The sequence below is a fragment of the Ambystoma mexicanum genome, chromosome 14 (genome assembly GCF_040938575.1).
Source record: "Ambystoma mexicanum isolate Mex_15411 chromosome 14, UKY_AmexF1_1, whole genome shotgun sequence".
In the NCBI taxonomy this organism is placed as follows: domain Eukaryota; kingdom Metazoa; phylum Chordata; class Amphibia; order Caudata; family Ambystomatidae; genus Ambystoma; species Ambystoma mexicanum.
Window position 1 is genome coordinate 136,711,773 of NC_090940.1, and position 21,827 is coordinate 136,733,599.

General features: G+C 47.3%; 1 protein-coding gene across 1 annotated transcript in view; it reads right to left on the reverse strand.

Annotated features, from left to right (window-relative positions):
- Positions 1-1,125: 1,125 nt before the first annotated feature.
- LOC138527493 (retinol dehydrogenase 12-like) overlaps positions 1,126-21,827 on the reverse strand; it is a 254,129-nt gene continuing 233,427 nt past the window's right edge. The window contains exon 7 of the mRNA XM_069638729.1: positions 1,126-1,954. Coding sequence (XP_069494830.1) covers positions 1,852-1,954 — 103 coding nt within the window. The 3' untranslated portion in view covers positions 1,126-1,851. The remainder of the gene's footprint in view (positions 1,955-21,827) is intronic.

Below are 21,827 nucleotides of genomic sequence, written 5' to 3' on the forward strand. Positions count from 1 at the left end.
GCTGGGGACGGGTGAGCTGAAGCAAAACTCTCAATATTTGGAATTTATCTTTGGTCTCCCACGTATTTTGCAGTTGAAAAACATTAAGCTGGAACAATAGTTTATGAAATCACAATTGGAAAATGCTATTTTCTTTAGGCTCTTACTGATTTGCTGATTACTTGTGTGAGACATATGAAAGTTACAGGTTCTAGTCCCACCAGTTCCAAACCTTGAGTAAAATAGCTCAGGAGGTAGTGTGCCTGCAGCAAAGAACTGTATTCGGCCTGTAGGGCCAGGTTGTCAAGCAAGTTAAAATGGCTCATTGGGAAGTGTGCATGCAGCAGAGATGTGTTTATAATATCAAAACATAGTTTGTGCCCTCCAACTTCTTCATGTAAATGAGTCCCTTTGGATTGAGTAAACGTCAGATGTTACTAAAGAACGTGGATATATTTTTTTAACCAAAATACCCGTCTGTGTTAGCAGAAATATTCCTACCAACATTATAGAGTTACAAGCGAACCATAAAAGTAAACCCAAACAAGCACATGCCAATTAAAGATTTGAAAATCACTATCCCTTCCCTAAATGGTCAGCCGAGAACCATTGAGGGCTCAGCATTCCTTATATATTTTTATCTGGTGTCTGATCATGCCACAAAACATCACAAACATACCCCACACGAAAAAGAAAGAAAAACCCCATCTATTAATGAAAAGATATTTTTCAAAGGCCTCATCCCCACGCAGTACCACAGCTAGAAAGCATGGCTTTAGCATCCCGCTGGTTTGTATTCAGTAGCAGCTCAGCTGTCAGCAGGGCGATAATTGATGTAATCACTTCTTTGTGTTTCAGTGCCTTGCTGGAGCCAGACGTCTAAAGCTGGGCAGGCCCAAAAGGAACATTTGAAAACACAAGTAGGCACATCCCGTTCTCCCCCCACAGTGATTGCTTACATGCATACTATACATTTGGGCTATTCTTAGTCACTTGGACCCTCCCCTACAAGCGACACCTATGAATGCAGAAAAATACAAAGTGTGCTGTTGTTGCACAGATTATTTTCTAATGATGTATTCCTTTCATGGTTTACACACACATCTTCCATGGACAACAAAGAAATGAAATGCAATACAGAATAGATATACTTAAGCATGTTTTTAATTTACAAAGTGTTTTTCTTGTTTACATAACTTTATTAAAAAGGCAACTATTCGGTATTCGGCCGAATACTTAAATCTACTATTCCGTACACTCCTACCAGGGACATAAAAAAAACTTGGAGTAGAGTGACTTCGGCCATAAGAAAAGGGAATTCAGCAGCAGTGCCCTTTCACCAAGCTAATAATTCAACTGCATTCATTTAATTGGGGATTAATTACCAGAAATACGAAATGATAAACAGTTTATTCGTCAACTGGAATACCATCAACAGTAGAAAACCCGTATTTCTAACACAAAAGAATTAATTTAAAACCGCTCATTAAGGATAACATTAGAATCTGAAACAAGAAATTCAAGTCTAAACAAACTTCTTATTTCCATAAGAGGTATTGCCCGGTACAACATTTCTGATCAAAAACAACAGAAATCCATCCACCCACGCAAAACCATGTATGGAGGTTGGGATCCGCAACAAGTTACTTTTTCATGTCTAAACTGAAAGGAGCAAGAGGGAGGGGGTCACTTGTTAAACTGGAAATAAGAATTCTGAAATGTTTTTCTTCGATGCAGGAGGACAGGTGCCCCAAGTCCCAGTTCTGCGCATGCGTCCTTTATTCACTCGTACCACTGCATTCCTAGAAGGTGGCAGGTATGCAGGATGTCAGGTCCGGTAGGCCGCAGCCCTGCGCGTGCATCCTTTATTCACTAGTTCCATTGTATTCCCAGAAGGCGGCAGCTGACATCCCAAAGCTTCCGCGCCGTCTCATCATTCCGGCCTTGGGAGGAGACGTATGCTGGGCTGCAATCACTGATGGGTGGTGGAAACAAGAGGGATAGGTTAAAGTTATTACACAGATAGCTATGTCCTAGAAAGGAGACACTTTGCTAAAATAAATTATTTAAGTACTATATTGAATCAAAGACACAAATAAGAGCCGTGTAATTTATTTAAAACTGACAGTTGGTATAATTACATTGTGCCAAATGTTATGCACCTACTACAGAAGACGAAAATGGCTCCCCACTGGGGACCGAGGAGTAGTTTCAAAAGAAGGATTGGTCACGTCCTTGCTAATTGAAACTCCTCAGAGTTTGATATTTATTGTGTAGGCCTCACTTTGCGTTCACACATGTATAGGGGCCTCCGATGTACCCCAGACACACTCCTGTGTTGCCTGTATAGCTCACATTTTTCCTGTGATGGATCTTAAATCTTGTCTGCTGCCTGTTTTCACAGCCTTGTTTATGGGTTGGACACCTTTGTTCCTCCGAATGTTTTCGACTACAACTCCCCTGAACCCTAACTATTACAGTTCATGGTGTGGGGAGGGGGGGGGGATCATGGGAGTCAAAGTCCAGAATATCTGGAGAACCACAGATTGCAGACCCCTGGAGCATTTAGTACCTTCTTCATGCCTAGGAGAAGCTGCTTAGCTTGAAACCAACAGCTACCAGGAGATATGTTTGGCTACCAAGGCAAACTGGTGCCTTACAAACATGCATATGTGACATTAACTTTTTAACTTTGAGCATTTGATAATGTTAATGAAGAGACAAATTATGACACATCTAGTACACATTTAAGCATAATGGAAAATACCGAATGAGCAAAATGTTAAATTGTGTATCTCATGTCCAAGTTACATTTGCGGTGTGCTGGTCCTCACTCCTTATTTCCCAGAGGTAGCTCCTGCCTACTGGGTGATGCCTGACATGCTTTCCACGTCTGCCTGTATTTTCGGTACTAATGGAGGGTAATTGAGGGAGCTCCGCTTAGTGATGTCTGTGCTTACATTGACCCCTAGATATTTAATGTGTTGGGTCTGTAGCTGAAATGATGCTGTGCCACCAGGGTCCCAGGGTATCTACGGTCTGAGTGGCATCACTTCGGACTTCTCCCAATTGATGCAGTAGCCTGCCACCGGTTTATAGACTACTAGAATAGCTTCAATTCTGGGAAAGGAGCGCTGGCAGTCGCTAATATATAGCTAATTTATAGCAGGAATTCATCTGCGTAGAGGGAGACTATGTTCAGCCTCTCCCTTCATGATTCCCGTCCATCCCTCATCCACGCGTAGCTTCATAGCTAGGGGCTCGATGGCTGGTGCATATCGTAGGGGGGGGGTATAATCGGCAGCCCTGCCGCGTGCCAGTGTGTAGTGGGAAGGGCTCTGATGTATGGCCGTTAGTAATCACTGCAACATGTATCCTGTGCAGAATCTGCCCTGAGAACCCAAGCCCCTGGAGCACCGCAAACATATAATCCCACAAACCCTGTCAAATGCTTTTTCGGCATCTAGAGATAGTATTACATCGTCTGGGTTCGATAGGCACTCAATCATATGCAGCAGACGCCGCAGGTTATCAGTAGAGTGTCGCAGTACTATTAAGCTTGTCTGGACTTGATGTACCAGTGCGGGCATCAGTTTCTCTAAGCGTTGCGCAAGGCTTTCAGCAAGTACTTTAGCGTCAGAGTTTATTAAAGAGATCAGCCTATATGCGCTGCACAGGAGTGGAACTCAGCCTTTCTTATGAAAGACGGCTATGCTGGCCGTAAGTAATTATGACTGGCGATTACCCACCTCGGCCTCCTCACAAAACATTTGCCCCATTTCAGGAGCTAAGACATCCCCGAGGTGTTTGTAAATATCAATTGGCAAGCCGTCAGGGCCCGAGGCCTTGCTGGCGGACATGCTTCTGATGGTGGTAGCCACGGTTTATGGTCATAAACCGAAAAAACAAATCCCGAAAAAAAAAATCTTGAAATGAAAAGGTCGAAAAAAAAAGTCGAATTTTTTTTTTATGACGTTTTTTGTTCGAAATGGGGGGGTTCCCCGCAACCCCACTTTTTTCATTTTTTTTTTATTTTACCTTTTTTTTTACTTACCTGACCCCAAAAAAGCATATAATTAAATAAATAAAAAATTCGACTTTTTTTTTTCAATATTTTTTTTTCGAGATTATTGTAATTCGAGATTTTTTTTTCGGTCTTTTGACTGACCACCGGTAGCCACTTCGTCATCTGAAATGGGAATATTGAGCATGTCCAGGTTCTCAGGGGTTATAACCGGGAGGGGTAGTTGGCACAAATAGTCCTGCACCAGTTCCTGGCTTCAGGCCGGGGTTGCAGCGTAGAGCTCCCTGTAATACTCCACAAAGCGACTGTTGATGGTTGTATCTCCAGTCAGGATGCTCCCTGTGTTATCCTTAATGGCCTCAATGATCTCGGCTGGCCGTTTGCCCCTCGGGACTAATGCCAGAAGCCGGAGTGGTATGTCCCCCTTTGTATACAATGTATTTCTGCGCTTTATCTCTTCAACTGAAAAATATTACTGGAGGACCGTATTTTAAGTGTGGGTTCCCAAAGAGTAACATTTGTATGCCCACTCCCCTTTTCACCAACCACCATGAGCTCTACTTCGATGGCCTTAGGCAAATACCAATTCCCCAGCGCTTCAGGTATGAAGTTCAAGTGTAAGTATTGTAATCCTTATTTTGAGAAGTTGGGAGTAAAACGATTTTTAGGTGGTAAAAAAGTCAATCCTATTTCCGAGAGGAGTATTTTTAAGACAAATAAAAATATAACTATGAAACAGATATTTTTTGTAATGGATAAGTCTTTGCACAGATTCATTCAAGCAAATTAAAATGTGCTCTTCAGATCAAGCAGTAATCATATTAGTGCTCCTTCCGGGTGCACTGGGCTGCTGGAGGCACTAAGATAATCATAGGTGTAAAGCTGTGTGGGATGCAGTATGGATCAGTCTCCTGTGCGTACAATATTTTATACATTTTGTTGGGAACATTTTTACTCCTTACTTTTTATGTTGGAAACTTTTGCTTGTTTTAAGTAAGAAAATATGGCTCATAACTATTTACATGTACTGCCGGATAAACTTATCAACCAGTGTTTCCTTTCACAGACCAATGGCAAATCCTGCCACTCTATCCCCAAGACCCAGAACAGCATACAACAAAAAAGCAAAATGGATCAGTTGGGACGCGACTGAACATAATCCATTTGCACAACAACACTGTCTGATACCAGGAAGAACAACATCTGCCCCAATTACTACACTGTGGTACCAGGCAGCAGCCGTAAAAAGCCACACATGTTTCTCAGATTAAAATCCTCGATTTATACATTTGTGTTCATCAGACCTTATTTTTGAGTTTGCCATTGTGGTTGAGGGGCTATGGTATCGCCCCCGAATGCAAGTGGCTTACTATCAGCGGTAGTAGCCAGAGTCGGTTAGTCTTGTTTAGTGGCCCCTTCTAATCTCTACACGATCTACGGCATCTAGAGGGTTTCTGCCAAATGGTAGACAGCCATTCAACAGTACCTTAAGTCCATAAAAAAGTACATTAGTACCACTTGCACAACCATAAAAAACGAAGACACCCAAACTCGAGCAGATCAGCAGAAGACCTTACACCTGCTAGACAGCTGCTAACTTCAAATTGCTGTACAATGAGCTATTGAACCTACAGAAAACTACCTAGCGATTCATACAATCCACCTACAAGCCCAGAAACGATTTACGGATAAACATCCATACCAAAAATTGCTGAAAACATACAACTAGCATTGCAACATTACCTGTAAAATGAAGTTGAAGATCTCAAAAGGCATAATACGCAAAATGCTGCCAAACCTACAAGACATTAACTATCTTGCAATTCTGTCTGTAAAAAACAGACACAGGGGAAATAACCAAGCTCAATATAACTGTAGAAATTAGCTAATATCAAAAAGCAAAGGAATAACAGAAGCATAACTTCCTCAGGCTGACTGCAGACAAGAATATATGAAGTTGATACATAAAAGGATGTGTCACGAGATTCAGCTAACCTAAAGAAAATCTGCACTAAGCATAGAAAAACAAGAGGAGACATCAGGCCCACAAACTCCCGGTATACGGCATCGAAACTAGCTGCCACCAACACGTTCAGTTAAAACGAGCAACAGGCCCATAACCAACAAATGTTCACAAATAACTGAAACCTCCTTTGGCAACGCCACACAGGTCGTCCTGGTCCTCACTCCAGTAGGCTAGCTCATCCCACAACCAGTCTGGGAAGGCGGCAATTAACTAAAAAGCCTTCTCAAGTGCAAACAAAGTCCCATCTCTAGTCGGTCGATCTATGAATGGTTTGCACTAAGATTTTATATCACATTATCAACTTCAATATTGTGCTACACATCCCTGAAGAGTAGTGTGCCAGCCACTCCCAGCATACAAATTTAGGACTAGAAATAATCCTAACAAAAAATGGGAAATAACACACACACAGAGGATTCTGCCCATTGTTTCCGCCCACACAGCTCCATGGATATGTTCAGATCAGTGTTGCCAGTAGAGCACAGTCACAGGAAGTGGTTTTAACGCTATTACCACCGGAAATTGAATCTTTAAAATGTATTTGCATAAACAGGTGCAAAGTAGCAGAGAGTACAAAAAGATGGCTCTTCTAGAGTTCAAATATATATTTAATTACCTGAAAAATATCCACATTTAGAATGGACATTTCCTTTTCACTCCCTTAAAAAATAATTTTAAAAAATGTTAATTATGCTATTTGGTTTACTAAACCGTACCCATTAAAGGTAAAATGATCAAATTTACCAAAAGTATTCGCAGTTAAAATCTATACATTAACATTAAGTATATAATTCCTATAAAAACAATCATATAATGTAAACTAATGTGTACTGGCTTTTCTCATGCTAATACTCGAAACTACGAACTCGTAAAATCTCACCCAACCTATCATATATTGCTTTCTTTATTCGCACACGCGCCAAAATAAGAGACCTTTCATTACCAGCTAGAAGACTCCCCCATACAATGTCATTTCTTGTTTATATCAGAATGAGGGCACATTTTGTGAAGAAGACCGGTAGGGGGTGTCTGTACTTCTGCTCTCTATATGGTAGAAGAGAGGCACAGAAGACCCCAGCCAAGATTCTCTATTACGGTAGCAATGGACGAGCAATCAAGGCCTAGCTTCTCAGGAGGTGATGCAGGCTGGTTCTTAAGTACAGTGTAGTCCCCAAGCCCCCACAAAGGAATGTCCACACACTGTATTGGTTAGAACACAGTCTTTATATAATCAATATTCAAGGTTATGTACACTTATCATAATAACTCACTTTGTACTTAGGAAAATCAACAATGGCAAATATATACAATTCTAAAGTGGTACCACCCTTTGTATTAGATCTCATTAAAGTGCATCAACAATACTGTAACAATGTCACACAGATCAATAGAGTGAAACCAGCAATAGAGAGAGGAGACAAAATAAGATGGTTGAGCAATAGGCAGAGTACTGGCCCCTACCACTAGACACAGTTCTGTGTGGAGATCCCCCCACCTGGGCAACCTGTAAAATAAAGATATAGCACAAGCCCAGTCCATATATTGTTCTGCAAGTCTTATTCCCTCCTATAATGTTTTTACCCCCCCAATGTACCTGGTGGAGTCGAGTTCTTCGAAGAGGCGTCGACAGATCCTTCTTGAGCGACCCCCTTTCAAGCGGGAGTCACGGATCGTCGAGAGGCGTCGAGAAGCTTCGAGGAACTCGGTGTTCGGCGACGGGGAATCGATGGCCCTTCTTGAATGCCTTCCCTTTCAAGCGGGAGACACGGGGCGTCGAACGTCCGTCGACAAACAGGGTAGAAAGGCGTCGATGAGGCGGCAGCTTCGTCCGAGCGGTGCTCGTCGGCGTCGGGGCGTCGGCGTCCTGCAAGGCAGAGGCGTGCGGGGCACCTCGGTGACAATAGTTCTGGACCGCAAAGATTGTGGAGACGGAGGCCCAGCAAGGGCGTCGAGTCGTTCGAGTCTTTGTGGTCTTCGGGTGGCGGGAAACCCACCGGCAGGTTTCTCCTCAGCGCGTTGGTCGTTCTCGACTTTCTCCGGCAGGATAAAGCGGTCGACGGTGCGGACGAGGGAGTCCTTCAATTCGAATGTTCTTAGGCAAAGGAGCGGACGGCTCCGGTCGTCGGCGGCACGGCGTCAAGTGGTTCCCACGGCTGGGCAACACAACTTCGACGGGCCTCCAGCGGTTACACAAACCTGCGAACCCTGGTCGACGGCAATGGACTTCGACGGCGGCGATGTCCGGGTGCTTCACTTCGATCTCCTCGGCGGTCCCGTCTCGGGTCGGCAGCCTTTCGAGGGTCTGCCTTCCAGGGCGCTTCGGCGAAGATGGAGCGGTGCTCGATGGTCCCTCGGAGTACGGGAAGAGGGCGCCTTACCAGGTTCTCTCTCGGGTCAGCCTTCGACGATTTCGGCAGCCTTCGGATCGGTCGAAGCAAATGCAACAGCAAGTCTTCTTCTTCCAGCTGGACGTCGAGGATCAGCAGTTCCAGTTACTCTTAGAGTGGAGACTCAGCTCCAGAACGCTTCTGAACGCTTCTGAACGTTCCCTGAACCTTCTGAACAGTGGTGTGAGGTCCCCAGATATACTATTCTGTCTCTCATCCACAATGCTGGCACACACTCAGCAGCCAATCATACAGAAGGGCATTCATGCAGTCAGTCAGCCAATCAGGCACACAGTGCATTCAGGCCACACTCCTCCCTTTCAGACACTCACAACAAGGAATGTGGATTGGGACAAGTACCCAGCCATTCAACACTACACACTCCATTCAGGCCAGTTTCGGGCAGGGCTGTCTCAGTCTTTGTCTCTCATGCCAGAAACCAGACAACCACAACAAGGAGTGTATATTGGTCACACACTCCATTCACCCAGGTCCCACCCACAGGAGGTACCCACAACATACAGTCACTGGGAAGGCTCCAGTCAGTCTAGCTGGGCCTTCACAACAACACCATATATGGAACTTCCACCCAACAGCCAGTCAGGGGGAAGGGACAGGGTCAGGGCTTCCCAGGACTTTGGGAAACAAGGTAACAGGCAATAGAAAGCAAGAGGCCACAGGGGCCATCTTGTTTCCTATCACAAATCAACTGATCCCAATAGCAGGGCCTGGGTATCCCAAAATGGATGACACCCAGAGCACCTGTCAAATTCAGCATGGAGCTGCCACCAGCCCATAACCTGCTCTGTGGGCCACCCACAGGTGCCCAAAAACATACACTAGGGGCACAGGGTTGTACCCCTACCCATGGGTGCCATAAGGGTATCCCATGGGTCTGTTCACCAAACCAAAAGAGAGAGCTGCACTGCCAGGAGTCCCACATGGACTCCTGGGCAGAAAACATGACAGAACACACGATAAAAAGCAGTAAAGGACAAGGATTCAGAGGCCCTGTCCCTCTGATGCATTTCCAGCATCACAGACGCCCCCCCAGACTGAGGTGGAGGGTGTCTAATCTCCCACGGGATAGACACCCTCATCCAGACGGTCAACATACCTTCTGGAAAGGCCATCTGCATTATCGTGACTCTTCCCTGGTCTGTGCTCTATGGTGAAGTCCAGCCCTTGCAGGCTAATGGACCACCTGAGCAATTCCGGATTCTCACCCTTCATTTGCATAAGCCACTTCAGGGGCTTATGATCTGTTTGGATCTTGAAGGTAGACCCCGTAAGGTAGGGCTTAAAATGCCTAAGGCTCCAAACTATGCTAAACACTCCTTTTCAACAGTAGCCCACCTAAATTCTCTACCCTTGAGTTGTCTACTGATGAATATGATAGGATGTTCTCTCCCTTTGTCATCTAACTGGGACAAGACAGCTCCAATTCCGGTGTCGCAGGCATCTGTCTGGACAATAAAGGGTCGGCTGTAGTCAGGCGCACACAACACAGGTGCCCTACACAGACTTTCTTTCAAGCCATCAAAGGCCCTCTGACAGTCTTCGGTCCAATTAACCTTCCTAGGCTGTTTGGGTGAAGTTAGAGCTGTCAGGGGTGCAGCTATGGTTCCATAGTCTGCCATGAAATTGCGATAGTACCCAGTGAGGCCCAAAAGGCTCTCACCTGGGTTTGAGTAGTGGGAGTCTCCCAGTTCTGTACATCCTGTACTTTACTGGAGAGAGGGTGGATTTGACCCCCTCCTACCTCATGACCAAGATAGGTAACTTTCCCCTGAGCTATCTGGCACTTGGTGGCCTTGATAGTGAGGTTAGCCCTTTTCAAGGCCTGCAACACCTTATCCAGATGTGTCAAATGCTCTTCCCAGGTGGAACTGTAGACGGCAATGTCGTCTAAGTAAGCCACACAAAAGGCTTCCAGCCCACTGAGCGCATGGTTGACCAATCTCTGGAAGGTGGCAGGGGCATTATTCAACCCAAATGGCATGACCCTAAACTGGTAGAGTCCCTCAGGTGTTGAGAAGGCCATCTTTTCCTTGGCATGGTCCGTCAGAGCTATTTGCCAATAGCCTGAGGTAAGGTCAAAGGTGCTCACAAATTTGGCAGCACCTATGGTGTCCACGAGCTCATCAGCCCTGGGCAATGGGTGCGCGTCAGTTTTGGTGACGGCATTGACTCCTCGGTAGTCCACACAGAACCTCCAATCCTTGGTACCCGCCTGGGAACTTGCCTTGGGGACAAGGACCACTGGACTGGACCAGGGACTGGTTGAGGGTTCAATAACACCCAGATCCAACATCTTGGCGACCTCAGCCTGGATGTGGTTCTTGACGGTATCTGACATACGGTAGCACCTGCTTTTGACAGGCACACTGTCACCAGTGTCAATTTCATGCCTACACCACGGTGTAAGGCCTGGCGTCAGTGAAAACAGAGAGGCATACTGTTGGAGTAAAGCCCTGCAGGCCCTCTGTTGCTCTGTTGTCAAATCCGGAGAGAGATGTACTCCCTCCACTGAGCCATCCTGAGGGTTGCTATGCAGCAAATCAGGAAGGGGCTCACTCTCATCCTCTTCTTGCCCTGAAGCTAGCAAGAGACATGAGACTTCTGCTCGCCGGTGGAAAGGCTTGAGCCTGTTGACATGGAATATCTGAGGGGCTACCCCAGAGGCTCCCATGTCAACCAGATAATTGACTTCGCCCATCTTGGAGATGATCCTGAAGGGTCCAGTCCACTTGTCTGCCAGAGCTCTAGGCTTGGTAGGCTCCATCACAAGGATTTCCTGTCCCGGAGTCCAATCCACTTGCGAGGCTTTAAGGTCATGCCAGTACTTATTCAATTCCTGGCTGGCCTTGAGATTTGCTGTTGCCTGACCCATCATCTGTGTCATCCTCCGTCTGAGGCCTAACACATAGTCCCCCACTTGCTTGGCGGGACCTGGAGGGGTGGCTTCCAAGCCTTCTCTGATCAAGGCGAGGGGCCCCCTCACGGGATGTCCAAAGAGTAACTCAAAGGGGCTGAAACCAACACCCTCTTGAGGTACCTCTCTATAAGCAAACAGCAGGCATGGCAGGAGGAGATCCCATTTCCTCCTTAGGGGTTCTTCCAAAGCCCCTAGCATGCCCTTGAGAGTTTTATTAAATCTCTCAACCAGACCATTGGTCTGGGGGTGGTAAGAGGTGGAGAACTTTTAGGTTACCCTGCAGTCTTTCCACATGGTTTTCATGTAACTAGACATGAAGTTGGATCCTCTGTCAGAGGCAACCTCCTTGGGGAATCCAACACGGGTGAAAATGCCCAGGAGAGCCCTGGCAACCACTTTGGCAGTAACAGTCCGAAGGGGTATTGCCTCAGGGTACCTGGTGGCATGGTCTACCAAGACCAGGATGAACCGATGTCCACCTGAAGTGGGAGGGTCAAGGGGACCGACGATGTCGATGCCCACCCTCTCAAATGGTGTGCCAACCACTGGCAATGGCTGCAGTGGGGCAATGACACTACCTCCAGTCTTGCCAGACAACTGACAAGTTGGGCAGGTCCTGCAGTGGGACTCCACCTCTACTCCCATCCGTGGCCAGTAGAAATGGGCAGAGAGCCTCTGCTTAGTCTTCTTGGTCCCAAGATGACCAGCCAAGGGCACCTCATGCGCCAACTGCAGTAGGAAGGGCCTGTAAACCTGGGGTACCACCAACCTCTTGAGGGCACCAGGTTCAGGCTTAGTGGGCTCACTAACAAGGAGCTCACCCTCCCAATAAATCCGGAATGTCCTAGGCACTTCTCCTTGTGCCTTTGGTCAGGGCCTGTTTCCTCAGTCCCTCGAGAGAGTGGCACTCTCTCTGTCCCTTACAGAAGTCTGCCCGGGAGGGTCCCCCTTCAGCTAACAAGCATTGAAGGTCGGGATGATCCTCCGGTTGACGACCTCTCCCACAGGAGAGTCTTCTGTCTCTTCTCCCACAGGAGTTGAGTTTGGGTTTTCCACTGGACCCAGCCCGTCCGGAGCATGGATCCCAATGGGTGCTGTTGGAACAGCAGGAAGAGAAGGTGTTCCCTCCACAGAGGTGGCCTTCTTGGTCTTCCTTCTTCTTGACTTCGGCCTCGCCTTTGGCTCGGGTACCTGACCCACAGCCAGACCCGGTGTCACCTGTGACCTAGTGATTGCAGCAGCAGTCATGGGAAGACCATCCGAGATCAACCCCAACTCTACTAGATCATTTCCTAGCAGAATGTTAGCAGGGACATTGTCCTGAACCAGGACAGGAAGCTTTGCTGTCTTGTCTCCAATCATGAGTGTGACTTAGGCTACAGGTGATAATTTGGGAGGCCCACCAGCTAACCTGGTGGTTTGCAGAGGAGCACCTACATAGTCCTCTGGCTTGAGCAGGGTCCTGTCCACCACTGTCATGCTTGCCCCAGTGTCTCTCAAACCAGTAGAAGGCTGGCCATTCAAGAGGACCCGTCTCAAAAACCTACGGGTGTTCTGTGGGATAGTCGCCAGTACTTCTGCATACTGGTCCCAGGCCCCAAGGGACACTAAGGAACTCTCTACCGGAGCACCAAATGTGATCCCGGTAGAGGAGGGGAGGACAGTGGCCTCCACCTCAGACACGGGGTAAGGGTAGGTCAGGCTGACAGCCTGTACTCCAAGTGCCTTACCTTTACACTTGGAGTCACCCCTTTTGTGATCCAGAGCCCCACAGTCCCAACAAGCGCCAGGAGTGCGGGGTATGGTACTGGAACCACTGGGTGCCTGCTTTGCAGCAGGTGGACCACTACTCTTATTCCCACCCACAGATGACTTATCCCCACTAGATTTTTGGGTCTTGGGAGAGGAAGGTTAAGGTTTACCCGACTGTGACTGCTTGTGGGACTCCTCAGCTTTCTGAGAGGCCCCCTTTTCTTTGTCCTTGTCCTTCCCACTGGAGTCCTTAGGGGACACCCGGTGGGAGACCCACTTGTCAGCCAACCTAGCCAGCTTAAAGGGGTCCAAAATGTTCTGGTCAGCCACATACTGACGCAGCTCTGGTGAACAGGCTTCAGAAAAATGCTCAAAAAACAAGAGGTGGGACAATTCAACAAAAGTCTTAACCTTGTATCCATCGATCCACCCCATCATGTTCATGTGCGCAGCACTCACCCAGTCAACCCAAGACACATTCTCTCTTTTCTTAAAATCCCTGAACCTTCTAAGGTATTGGGTAGGTGTCTTGCCAAACTTGGCAATCAAAGCAGACTTCATACACTCATACTGACCCCTTTCTTCCACACTCAGCTGCAGAATACAGTCATATCCAGTTTGAGGCACTCTGCTTAACAAACACTTAGCCCAATCTCTTTTATCAACATCATGAATCGCACAAGCCATTTCAAACGCTTCAATCCATTGGAGGATATCTGAACCCTCCACTAATACACCAACCAAATCTTTCATAAACTTGGTGGCTGGGGACCTGACACTCTCACTGGTTTTAACTGAAGTCTCCACTCTAGCTTTCTCTAGCTGGATTCTCTGACATTCAGTGTCCTGGCTCTTGAGTTCAAGGTCCTTATTTCTGAGTTCAAGATCCCTATTCTTGAGCTCCACTTGTTGAGCCAACTCCTCTTTCTTAAGTTCAGCATCTATTTCCAACTTGCGGTATTCAAAGGCCAATTTCATCCTTAATAACTCAAGCTCCAAGGAATTGCTGGGGTTTGGAACAGAGGCAGCAGGAATGGCGGCATTCCCAGAAACAGATTCAGCAGAAACCCCAGGGGCAGAGTCCTCATTGGTTGCATTCCCCCCCTCCTCAAGAGTTTCACCATCAGTCTGGTAGTCCACCAGGGCAGCTATCAGCTCAGCCCTAGACTTATCCACAAAGTCTAACTCCCTGGCTTCACAAGCACTCTGGAGAGCCTCCAAGCTCATCCGAGTCAATTTGCCATTTGCAATAGACTCCATTGTTTGTAATGCAGTTATCTTGTACACAACTAAACCTTAATTTAATAAAGTGCGGATGTCTTTTGTAAGTGGCACGGTTATACACTGATTCTTAAGACCATAAGCATCCCACCGCTGCCACCAGTGTGAAGAAGACCGGTAGGGGGTGTCTGTACTTCTGCTCTCTATATGGTAGAAGAGAGGCACAGAAGACCCCAGCCAAGATTCTCTATTACGGTAGCAATGGATGAGCAATCAAGGCCTAGCTTCTCAGGAGGTGATGCAGGCTGGTTCTTAAGTACAGTGTAGTCCCCAAGCCCCCACAAAGGAATGTCCACACACTGTATTGGTTAGAACACAGTCTTTATATAATCAATATTCAAGGTTATGTACACTTATCATAATAACTCACTTTGTACTTAGGAAAATCAACAATGGCAAATATATACAATTCTAAAGTGGTACCGCCCTTTGTATTAGATCTCATTAAAGTGCATCAACAATACTGTAACAATGTCACACAGATCAATAGAGTGAAACCAGCAATAGAGAGAGGAGAGAAAATAAGATGGTTGAGCAATAGGCAGAATACTGGCCCCTACCACTAGACACAGTTCTGTGTGGAGATCCCCCCACCTGGGCAACCTCTAAAATAAAGATATAGCACAAGCCCAGTCCATATATTGTTGTGCAAGTCTTATTCCCTCCTATAATGTTTTTACCCCCCCAATGTACCTGGTGGAGTCGAGTTCTTCGAAGAGGCGTCGACAGACCCTTCTTGAGCAACCCCCTTTCAAGAGGGAGTCACGGATCGTCGAGAAGCGTCGAGGAACTCGGTGTTCGGCGACAGGGAATCGACAGCCCTTCTTGAATGCCTTCCCTTTCAAGCGGGAGACACGGGGCGTCGAACGTCCGTCGACAAACAGGGTAGAACGGCGTCGATGAGGCGGCAGCTTCGTCAGAGCGGTGCTCGTCGGCGTCAGGGCGTCGGCGTCCTGCAAGGCAGAGGCGTGCGGGGCACCTCGGTGACAATAGTTCTGGACCGCAAAGATTGTGGAGACGGAGGCCCAGCAAGGGCGTCGAGTCGTTCGAGTCTTTGTGGTCTTCGGGTGGCGGGAAACCCACCGGCAGGTTTCTCCTCAGCGCGTTGGTCGTTCTCGACTTTCTCCAGCAGGATAAAGCGGTCGACGGTGTGGACGAGGGAGTCCTTCGATTCGAATGTTCTTAGGCAAAGGAGCGGACGGCTCCGGTCGTCGGCGGCACGGCGTCAAGTAGTTCCCACGGCTGGGCAACACAACTTCGACGGGCCTCCAGCGGTTACACAAACCTGCGAACCCTGGTCGACGGCAATGGACTTCGACGGCGGTGATGTCCGGGTGCTTCACTTCGATCTCCTCGCGGTCCCGTCTCAGGTCGGCAGCCTTTCGAGGGTCTGTCTTCCAGGGCGCTTCGGCGAAGATGGAGCGGTGCTCGATGGTCCCTCGGAGCACGGGAAGAGGGCGCCTTACCAGGTCCTCTCTCGGGTCAGCCTTCGACGATTTCGGCAGCCTTCGGATCGGTCGAAGCAAATGCAACAGCAAGTCTTCTTCCAGCTGGACGTCGAGGATCAGCAGTTCCAGTTACTCTTAGAGTGGAGACTCAGCTCCAGAACGCTTCTGAACGTTCCCTGAACCTTCTGAACAGTGGTGAGAGGTCCCCAGATATACTATTCTGTCTCTCATCCACACTGCTGGCACACACTCAGCAGCCAATCATACAGAAGGGCATTCATGCAGTCAGTCAGCCAATCAGGCACACAGTGCACTCAGGCCACACTCCTCCCTTTCAGACACTCACAACAAGGAATGTGGATTGGGACAAGTACCCAGCCATTCAACACTACACACTCCATTCAGGCCAGTTTCGGGCAGGGCTGTCTCAGTCTTTGTCTCTCATGCCAGAAACCAGACAACCACAACAAGGAGTGTATATTGGTCACACACTCCATTCACCCAGGTCCCACCCACAGGAGGTACCCACAACATACAGTCTCTGGGAAGGCTCCAGTCAGTCTAGCTGGGCCTTCACAACAACACCATATATGGAACTTCCACCCAACAGCCAGTCAGGGGGAAGGGACAGAGTCAGGGCTTCCCAGGACTTTGGGAAACAAGGTAACAGGCAATAGAAAGCAAGAGGCCACAGGGGCCATCTTGTTTCCTATCAGGAATCAACTGATCCCAATAGCAGGGCCTGGGTATCCCAAAATGGAGGAGCCCCAGAGCACCTGTCAAATTCAGCATGGAGCTGCCACCAGCCCATACCCTGCTCTGTGGGCCACCCACAGGTGCCCAAAAACATACACTAGGGGCACAGGGTTGTACCCCTACCCATGGGTGCCATAAGGGTATCCCATGGGTCTGTTCACCAAACCAAAAGAGAGAGCTGCACTGCCAGGAGTCCCACATGGACTCCTGAGCAGAAAACATGACAGAACACACGATAAAAAGCAGTAAAGGACAAGGATTCAGAGGCCCTGTCCCTCTGATGCATTTCCAGCATCACACATTTTTACAACCAACAACCTCATCACACTCCAGCAGACGTTTCGAAGTTTCTTGTTTATCTGGCGTTATACAAAGTTGACAAATTCTTCTACTGAGCGGAATACCTATAGGAGGTCCCAAGACATCTAGTGTACATAAAATGTTCAAACGAAACTATAAGAATGAGACCTTTCTATAAGGAAAATCGATTAAATAACGGGGTTGGGTATTACATTCTCTTATTATATATTTAAAGTGATTATAAACCTTACATTGCCACAGATTTCCATGCTGCTTGATCCAATCCCAAAGGGCAGTTTGGGATTCTATCTTATTGGGGCTAGAGAGTAGCTCTTCTTCATTAGAGTTGATCTTCTCCAAATTGGTCAAACATTCTGTATACATTTTAGTAAGTAAAATCATTTTACTCCCAACTTCAAAAAGCTTCATTGGAGCCCTGGCTCTATATTATTTGTCACCAAACAAAAATGCCATGATAAATTGTTGGTAGAGCAACGGGTGGATCACATCACTTGCCCATTTCATACGGGCCTTTGAGTCAGGTTGCCAGGATACCTCTATTATAATATTCCAGCCAATCAAACTAGGATCTTGTGCATCAATACACCCATGTCACAAAGCAGGGAATACCGGGGACTATAACAGAAAGAGCACAAAGATAGAAATCAACGTGCCTGATCATAATACCCATAACCGCATAAACAGTTAGCAAGATGAGTCAACAGAATCCAGCTGGGATATCAAGTAGATGCCCAAAAATCATAAATACAGACACGCTGGATAGATTAGAACAGGGGAGTCTGACCCACTCCAAAAATGGCATGAGCGCTCACATTCTAGTTGTCAGGGATCATGAGGCAAGCCATAATGAATAATCAATATCTTGCAATGCATAAGCTAAATAGAACATTAAAGAAAACACCTCAACGCCGTAATCCACACCTGCCTCTGAAGCTGGAAAGAAATGCATGCAAACAACTGCCAAGTGATGACAACATACACACCAAATAGCTAACGACATATTAATATCCAATGCAATACCACACTGGCTACAGCAAAGATGAACCGACCAATAAGAACACAGAAAAGCTGCAAAAATAGTAAAATACTCTAGTGTGCATTTTGGTATATTGTATCTTGTGCAGTTGATAGGTCCTTTGCACATACAGCAGGAACCGAGGTATACTGTTGCTACAGTGTATCTCAGAAGGGCATGCAGCCATAACGATTATGGTGTATGCCTTTCCAAGATGGAACACTTCATTACTTTGGACAAGTTGTCTTTTGCCATAGATCATCTTGTGCTTTTCTGTTTGTGCTGTTTCATCCTCATGTTCTCCAGGGGCCACATTTTTGGGATGGGGCTCACTGGATATGTTGCTGCTTTTAAGGCTGTGGGTTTTGAAAAATATCTTTACTCTGGATATCTTGCTCAAAGTAATGGCTACATGAAGAGGATACATTAGATTTTGGAGCAATATTTAGTTTTTTTAAATGTATACTACAAAAATGGTCCTGTTTTGTTGTGGTCCAAAGTGAAAATAATGCTTAAAATGCATGCGTAAACATTTTAGGCAGGAAATGTATGTTACTCCACATTTAAATGCATTTGTATGGCTGTGAGGGGGCATGCAATAGAATATCCGTTTCGGTCTCCTGTGATGAACCCTATGGATCCTTCACTTAACCCCAGCCTAAAGTCTCCTCCCAGGTGGCCAGTGAAAGGCAGACGCTTCCTGATCCTGACCTTGGGGGTGGTGTTCTGGCGGAGAATCACATAGGAAGAGAAAAGGCCCAGGGAACTGAGAGGAATATATGGGGTGAGAAGCAGGATTTACCTTCCTCTAAGGAAGACATTTCACAGATGCCAAAGTATATAATGGCTTGTGACCATACTAATTAGCAGAAATAAAACCCCTTCTCAACCCAGAGAAACTCATACAACTAAAATCTCCACTAACTCCCAAAGGTAAAGTGAAAGGAAGTGTGTGAACAATAACAGTTTGACTTTTAAAGAACTGTATTCCTCCTATCAATCAGGCCCCATGACTAACCCTTATGACACATCTTTAGAAAATGTGCATAACAGAAAAACAAACTTTGTTACTAGAGACTTCAAGTCCCATAATCCCCTAAGTACTTGGACGAGGAAGAGGGCTGAAGAGGAAAAATGCAGGAGTGGTCAACAAATGAATGTAAATGAACCACACCTGATGAAGACTGAGAGACTTAAAGGGCCCCCCTCAGGTGCAGCTAATGGAGAGAAGAGATGCTGAGGCCGAAGTAGAGAAAGCAGGAGGAGAGCAGTACGAGCATAGGGAGCAGTGCTGACCGTGTATGCAGCACAGGCCGGGACTGGAGAAAGAAGACGCAGAGACCGTTGGAAAGCCAAAGACTGTGGCCGGTTCGAAAAGGGTCAGTGTCTCCAGGTGCAGGGGTCATGCAGCAGGAAGTGTGTTGAGGGAACGCTGGCCCTTTCAAGGTTCATTCTGCAGAGGCTGCGCAGCGGAATGTGAAAGCAGCAAGTAATGTTTTTCCCCTGGAGAGCTCTTCGGTGGCTGGTGTGCTCAAGGAACTCTCAGGAGCCAGGAAGGCGCCAGCAATAATTTTCATGGACGAAGACTGAACAAGAGAGAGCACAGCGTCTGCCGGGTTTCTGGGAGCCACAGCAGAGGAATACCTGCAACGCAGAGAGGATCGGAGGTGTACAACCTACTTGGTGAATTCACAGTGTGAAAGTGACTCTGGGATGCTCCGATGTCACTCGCATGGTGGAGGCGACATAGGGAAGGCATGTGTCACGCTTACCTCTGGTGCCCTGCAAGAGTGCCAGGTCCGGACGGTGCTGCAGATTGGTCCCCGTGCCGATCCCCTTTTCACCCGGTCGTATGTCCAAAACCATGCCTTCACCCATGTGTCTCCTGGTGGAAAAACCTCTAAGGAGGCAGTGACGTTGGGAGGGGTTTGGGTGTGTACAGGACTTGCATTCTGGTGTCCGGGGATGTGGTGGAACCTAAGGGGCGAACAAAGGGTAAGTGTGCTGTGGGAAGTACTGTAGTGTTTCCCCGCCTTCCCTTCTCCTTCCCCTAATCCCTTTAAGCTGCGAGGCTGGCTGGAGCGCGTGGGTGCGGCTCACCTCTGGTTCTGTGTCTGCAATCACGGCTCTGGAGATGGGTCCGGGAAGAGGGGTTGAAGCAGGCAACAGTCTCTGTCCCGGTTGTGCTGTCTTTGTTAATTGTCTTATGTTCTCTCTCTCTCTCTCGATCTCAATTCAATGGTGTTTATTGAACTTCAATTGGTTGGTTGAACGCCTATCTAACCTAAATCTAAGTATGGGAGCAAGCTACGCCCATCAAATAATAATAACGCAGTCCTAGTCGCGTCTGTGTCAAAATAAAAGGGCCTATATTAATAAACCTATTGCCAATCCTTACTTCTAAATACAAAATGGTGTGGCACAATAATGTATGCAACAAAGAAAAGTCTTCAAGAAATAATATGTCAGAGCGGTTGAGCAGTTGGCTTCCCTTCCCCATGTTTTTAGCATGGGGTAAGGCGGCACGTTCGAGCTTCGCACTCACTCTGGCTTCTCTACCTCGAGGACACAGTTCAAAGCATAGACACTACGGCCTTCTGCCAAAGTCTCTCTTCCAATAACAGTCTCGTACTGCAGAGGGCCTGTTGTAACAAACAAATATCAAGTTCCATTTCTAAGATGTTCAATGTTCATGTTCATCATGGGTCACCCTGCTTCAGGCTTGGACCACTTTGTATCACAACGTGTACTCTTTGACTCCCTCGTTCGGGCTCGAACCATGGATCTCCCTTGTTCGGGGCTCAGATCCTCTTAATATCAAAATCGAAGACTTTCGAATGTGCGCTTTATTTATTTGATAACGAGCCTAATACCGTACCTGAGGTCAGTTTCTAAGAGCGGATCCGGGATTTGAACCTATGTTGCTCTGCGTGGTCTTGCTTCCAAGACCAGCGTGTTGCCCCTGTGCTATCCTCAGTTTAGCGATGGGTTTCGCATCTTTCCTTCTAAAGTTCATAAATTCATCAGCAGTTTAGCTTTCCTCGCGTCTGTCATCACACGTGTTTAACAATGTTTGTTCCAGCGCTCATTTCACAATGTTGCTGCTTGCAACCTTGACTTCAACAAAGACCAATCTTGCATCAGTCTCCCCAACTCACCGGCTGGTTTGAGCTCTCTGATGCTTCTTTGCTATTGGAGCCAAGGATGATACTCCAGCGGCTGCTGCTCCTCCCCCCTTGTTTGGTTATGCGGGAGGGCCTTCGGTATCTCCAACACACAATGCAGGATTCTCCAGTCTGGTTTCCTGGCCTTATGCTTTCTGCTTCGAAGGTTTCTTGAAAGTCATGATTTCATGCCGAAAGGGTTAAGGGTATTTCCCTCCTTGCAAACCCTTCTTGGTTTCCCGTCTTTCTCCCCTTGTTCAGCTGCAGACTCAAAACTGCTGTTCCTTCATGTGCTTTGCCTCGCTCAGAGTGTGCTCTCATGCTCTGCCTTTTATCTGTGTGGGGAAGTTTAATGGAAGTCAGGTGTGAGTGATTGTCAGTAATTTCCTGACTTCGCCTGACCATAGTGGCGGGACATGTCAGGTACACTGCTCGGGTGGGAGTCTGTTTTCTCCCAGAGCGGGCTTCCCGTGTGGAAGTGTTTGTGAAGGTAAAGAGAAGCGGGGGAATAGTTTGCACGCATCCGACCTGGTAGGATGGGGTAAAGGTGTTACAGGGGAAGAGATAGCGCGTCTCGCCATCCGGTGTCCCACTCCCAGAAGATCCCTCACCCAGGTGATCCTCCCGCACAGGTCCACCCCCAGGGTCTGGATCCAAAGGTGATGACCCGTGCACCGCCCATCTGAGAGAGAGATCCCCTGGGACTAGCAGGTGAGACACCTTCTGGTTTCTCACA